This window comes from Suricata suricatta, chromosome 11 (genome assembly GCF_006229205.1).
Source record: "Suricata suricatta isolate VVHF042 chromosome 11, meerkat_22Aug2017_6uvM2_HiC, whole genome shotgun sequence".
Classification (NCBI taxonomy): Eukaryota; Metazoa; Chordata; class Mammalia; order Carnivora; family Herpestidae; genus Suricata; species Suricata suricatta.
The window spans coordinates 1,663,192-1,668,788 of NC_043710.1; the positions used below are offsets into that span (position 1 = coordinate 1,663,192).

The 5,597-nt window shown below is 69.1% G+C and overlaps 1 protein-coding gene across 1 annotated transcript in view; it reads left to right on the top strand.

The window, feature by feature from the left end:
* The window catches only part of KCNQ1 (potassium voltage-gated channel subfamily Q member 1), a 287,385-nt gene that overhangs the window by 48,156 nt on the left and 233,632 nt on the right, over window positions 1-5,597 (top strand). The window contains exon 7 of the mRNA XM_029957250.1: window positions 1,480-1,570. Coding sequence (XP_029813110.1) covers window positions 1,480-1,570 — 91 coding nt within the window. The remainder of the gene's footprint in view (window positions 1-1,479; window positions 1,571-5,597) is intronic.

Genomic DNA, 5,597 nt, shown 5'->3' on the forward strand with positions numbered 1-5,597 from the left:
TGACCTGGGTGAGGACACCCGCCCCGACGTCCCCTCCTGGGGGCAGCCGGGGCCAGAGCTCCCACGGGGCCCGCTGCCCACCTCCCCTGCCTCGCAGGGCCGGGGGGGGGGGGGTTGGAAAATGGCCCAGATCGTGGTGCTTTTCCGGCACGCCCTGGCCATGGGTCCTGGGGGCACTGGGCCTCCCTTCTCTCGCCAGTGGGACAGAGGCTTGGGGACAGGGGTGTGGGGGATGTGACTCAGGCATGGCTGCTCTGTTGAAGGGGTAACTGTCAGTTAGCTGGATAATGGCCCCCAGAGATGCTGGGTTTCTGACCCCGACCTGTCTGTGACCTTGTGGGGCTGGCAGCCGTGGCTAAGTGAAGGACCATGAGGTGGGGTCACCATGGTCGTGGGGGGCCCTCGGCGCCCTCACAAGTGTCCTCAGAGGGTGATGGGCGAGGTGGGGGTGGAGGAGAGAGGTCAGAGGTCAGAGAGATGGGAGCTGTCCGTGCTGCCCTCCTGGTCCCTCCCCGGCCCCCAGGGACACGCCCTGCCCTCCTGTCACCTGTGTCTCGCACCCGCCCCGCAGCGGGTGACGACATGGTGGCAGTGGGGGGTGGGGGGCAGGGGAGGGGCGCGCCCTGGGCTGACCAGGTGACGGCTGCATCGTCCCGGCTCCCGAGTCCCCACTCCGACGTCCGGCCACACTGCCCTCCGTGGCCCCGTGAGGACGTGGCAAGGGCTCTGGCTCGTGTTGGCAGGGAAGCCGGGGCAGGGGAAAGACCCCCGTCTTCCTCGTGCGCATGCTCCCTGAGACGCCCCTGCCCTGGTCCCTCCAGGCTGAGCCGGCAGCGAGCCCGCGGGGGCCGGACGGGCTCTGGACTGCGGGTCAGGGGCCTGAGGCCTGGCCATCCCGGGAGGGGAGCTCTCTGCCCGCGCGGTGGTCTGGCCACAGGCGGGCACTCACCGCTCCCCTGGCACGTGCCCGTGTCCTGGTGAGATTGAAGCCCCATCCCTTTCGCCCCCACGGGAAAGCGGGAGAGGACAGAGCCGAGGTGGCACAGGGGGCAACAGGTGGGGCCCCCGGCAGGAGGCACAGACCTCCTGTGCCAAGACAGCACGTGCAAAGGCCCTGAGGCAGGCAGGGCCGGGCATGCTCAGAAAGGGGGTGTGGGAGCCGAGGAGTGTGGGGTCACCGTGCTATCATGCTGTGGGGGCTCCAGGTGGAGGCTGGCGGGCAGGGTGCAGAGAGGGGCCGGCTGGGTGTGAACGGAGTCACCCAACATATGGTCTGGGGGCGCGGCTTCTCGGGGCCGTGGTTCGAGGTCCGTCCCGCTGTCCTGGGGCCTGAGCCTCGTCCTTTACGGCCGGCTGACCTTACCCACCGTGTGCACTGGCCAGGGCCCTGGGCTGGGTGGCACTTGGAGTCCTGAGGCGTAGGGAGGGGGGAGCGGGCGCACTGGAGCCGGAGCTGACCGCTGTGTCTTCCGCCCTCAGCTTCCTCATCGTTCTTGTGTGCCTCATCTTCAGCGTGCTGTCCACCATCGAGCAGTATGTCGCCCTGGCCACAGGGACCCTCTTCTGGATGGTACGTAGCCGCACGACGGGCTGGACGGCGGTCACAGCCGCCGGGGCTCTGGTCTGCAGACGAGGGGCCTGTGGCGCGGAGTGAGCTGCTCTGGGCCTTTCCTGCCTGCGTGCTGACCCTCACCCTGCCACCGGGAGCCGGGGACTGGAGGCACGGGGACCCCCGCCCTAGCTCCCACACTTGCCAGGATGTGACTGCCAGGCTGGGACTGGTGGTCTTGGAGAACTTCCTGGAGGAGGAGGCTTCTGAGCGGGGCTGGGACAGGAAGACAGGAGGACCTGTCAGCACAGCTCCCCAAACCTGCCCTGTGGCCCTGGGTGTCGGGGTGACTCCTGACCCTGTGGGTACCTGGTCCCACCTCTGCCCTGGCCACCTGTTTGGCCCTGTCCGCTGACCTGCGCCTTCCCCCCCGACTCGAGGTGCCGCTTTCATTGTAAACCAGACGCCCAGGTGCACGTGGGTCTGCTTGGGGACTCTGCTGTCCTGTCCCCCCGGTGACTTCACCCCCAGGGCCGTGCACCTTCCGTGACCGTTCTCTGACGTCTGTCCTGTCTCGACCCAGCGGCTGCGCAGCTGGCTGCCCTCACAGGCCCTTCCCGGGGACCTCACCGCCCACCTGTCTGGCGCTAGGTAACCTGGGAAACCTGGTGGCAGCTGGGGGACGGATCTGGGGAGACCGGCGTCGGTGTGTGAGGTCTCCCGCCCCTGAGCCCTGGGCGCCTGCCTGCCAGGGCGGCACAGGTTCCGTGAGGTGGGTCTCGGCCGGCGGCGGTGAAGACTGTCCCCGCTGATGACAGCGCTGTCACCCCCGGTCACGGGGGCCCCTCCCTCCCTCTGCTTCCTGCAGGGCACTGTCTCCATGCACGTGTGAAAGCTGTCGCTGACCCGCAGAGCAGGGGACGTGGGGCGGCTGCGGCGGCTTCTCCGGACGGGGCGCCGGCCGCGGGCTGGTGGCAGTGGGTCCTGTCCGGGCCGGGGGCGCGCTGGGGTCTGACGGGCGTGTGCTCAGCGGTCCTGTCGGGGCGCTCGCTGTCCCAGCTTGCCGTGTTTTGTCAGCCCGTTAGGTTACGCTTTCTCCTGTGGGCCATGCTCACCGTCAGGAAGCAGGGTGGGGACTCTGACAGCCTGTGGGGACAGCGCCGTCCCCCGTCCTGGGGACCCACGAGAGCAGCCAAAGGTGCCGGCCTGGCCCGTGCCGAGGCCCTGGCCACTGTCCTAGAGAGAAATGTCCCCGAAGCCCTGCACTTTCAGCCCCAGCATGGGCAGGGGAGGGGGCCCGCCTCCCCTGCAGGGGAGCGGTGGGCGAAGCTTCTCGCCAGCCCTGCCCCCGCCCCAGGGAGAGGGCTGTCCTTGCCGCCGCCTCGCCCGCGGGCAGCTGGGGGCCCGGGAGCCTGGAGCGGGTCTCCCTGCTGGCGTGGCCGGTGAGGGGTTGTGCGCCAGCCTGGACCGCGCAGAGCACGTCCCAGTGCCCCGGGCGCCGGAGCAAAGTCGCCCAGACGTGTGGCTTAGACAGCGTTTATCCCCCAGGCCTCGGAGCCCCGAAGTCAGAGACCAGAGGCCAGGACGGTCTGTTCGGTGAGGACCCCCTTCCCGCCTGCACCTCGTGGAGGGCGGGGGGCTCTCGGCATCTCTTCTTACAAGGACACTGACCTTTCGGGCTCAGGCCTCACTCCAGTGGCCTCAGTTTACCCAATCGTCTCCCTAACAAGCCCATCTCCAAACGTAGTCGTGCTCCGAGGGGCTCCGGGTTGGGACGCCAGCAAGTGAATGTGGGGGGCGGCCCTGACGACATCCGGCATCTAGGTGGGCGGAAGGCACTCCGGGCGTCCTGCGTGCCGCCGGCTGTGGGCACGAGGGCCCTGAGCCCAGGCGACGACGCACCGCCCTCGGGAGCTCAGGCAGGCCCCTGGTCCAGCTGGGGGGCAGGATTGTGTGCGCTGCAGCCGCCAGGCCCTGCCGACCGGGACCCTGCGGCCGTGGCCTGTACATTGATGTGTCGCTGGGACCCCAGGCCCCGTGCTGCCGTGGAAACCAGCCCTGGGGTGGGGGCTGACCTGGCGGCCTCGGCCCGTGTGCTCCGGCCTCCGCTCTCCTCTTGTCCGGGGGCACCGCCCTTCCAGACACGGCCTGGTCCCTTCAGACCTCATAGTTCATCCCAGGGCATGGTGGGGCCCCCTGCATTCCCATCCCCCAAGTATCCCACCTGCCTCCCGGCAGCCCCCGAATCCCACCTGCCCTCCAGCATCCTGGCTGCCCCCACCGCCCCCATCTCTTCCGGGCACCCCTCTGCCTGCCTGCAGTCACGGCATTTCTGAGGCCGGCCTGCCACCTGGTGGCCATTATCTGAACTGCAGGCACAGAGGCCCCAGCTGGGGATGGGGGCTGATCCGGGGCTGAGCAGGGGCTGGGAGGGGGCAGCTTGTGGGTGCCCCTTCCTCTGGGCCCCAGGATGGGCGTGCCCGGGAGCAGCTCCCCCGCCCCAGGCAGAGAGCCCGCTCCACTGTGTCTCACCTCCCCTCCACCCATTTGAGGGCAGAGACCCTGTGCAGCCTCCCTTGTCCCCCACCCTCCCGTGTGCCCTGCCTCCTGCTACCCTCGTGTCCCACCAGGGGCCTCTCCACAGCCTTCTCTGGGGTGGGCAGCGCTTTCTAAAACAAGGCTCCCTGTTCCCAAAAGTCCCTGTTGCATTTAGGATAAACCAGGCCTGTCTGTCTGGGCCTACAAAATGCTGCACACCCTTCACTCTCTCCCCCTACCCCAGTGCGCTGCTTGCTGACCCTCAGACTCTCCCCGCTGCCTGCAGGCCTTTGCATGTGCTCTACTCTGGGCCTGCTATTTCTCCAGCATGCCACATGACGGGCTTCTTGTCAGTTTGGGGCCCAAGCTTGGCTGTCACGCTTCTTGAGCGTGCCGTCTGGGGGTTCCCCGCTCGTCTCCCTGCACACCTGCTCTTTCCCAGCAGTCTGGGGGCTCTGCGGGCGGGCTTATGGCGTCGTCGCGGGCGCTGCCTGAGGGCAGCGGCCGCGCTCTCCGCGCAGGCCCCAGCACGCTGCTTCCAGGACTTGGACATCCCTTCTGTGAGCCCCTGTCCCCAGACCTGCCCCCAGAGGACACCCCCCGGCTGCTGTGGGTCCTGCCTCAGCTCCCCTGCCCGTAAAACAGGGGCCGTGGTCAGGGCAGCCTCAAACTTAGCCCATCCCTGGCCATGCTGGGTTCCAAGGACATCCCAGCTCAGTGGCTGAACGGAGCCAGGTGCTTTGAGGGGGTTTGAGCTGGCTGTGTCCGGCTGCCCCTGGAGAGGAGGGGCCTGACCAGGGGGTGGCGGGCACCCAGGAAATGGCAGGGAACGAGGCAGCCTGGTCCCGGCCTCCAGGGACAGATATGAGTTATGTCCCTGATGGGGCCAGGAAGGGGGGCACGGTGGGATGTGTCCGCACATGTGTGAGGGCTTCTCCAGGGAGGGGACCCCTGAGAAGGTCAGGGGAGACCAACAGCTGGGAGCTCTGGGCCAGGCAGGGACCCCCCACCCCCGCAGCCCACAGGCCCTGGGGACAGGAGGGAACTTCCGGGGGAGGCGTCAGTCCGCCGGGGTGGCAACAGGGCACCCGCGTGGGGACCGGGCCTAAGCGGTGAGGCAGGCAGCCGGTGGGGCGCGGGCCACCAGGTGGCGCTGTTGTCCGCGAAATGCGGGTCCCGCTGGCCGAGGCCCAGAGTGCGAGCGGGAACCGGACTCCGCTGGGAGCCCAGGAGGGGCCGGGCGTGGGCTCCGCGCGGGGGGCCGCGGACACGGTGGGACAAGTCCCCGGAAGCCGTGCTCTCCCGGGGAGCCCGCGCGTCTCCGGCCCCTTTCACAAGCTTGGCGTTCAAGGCCCAGGGCTGTTATGTCGGCCGAGCAAGGGGGCCCGGGGGTGGCAGCAGGCACGCTCGAGGGCCTCAGACGCCGTTTGGGGAGCGTCCCCCCTCCGCTGCGGGCACGCGGGCGCCCCGAGTCCCGCTGGCGGCTTCCCCGGGCAGGGCCCTGTCGCCC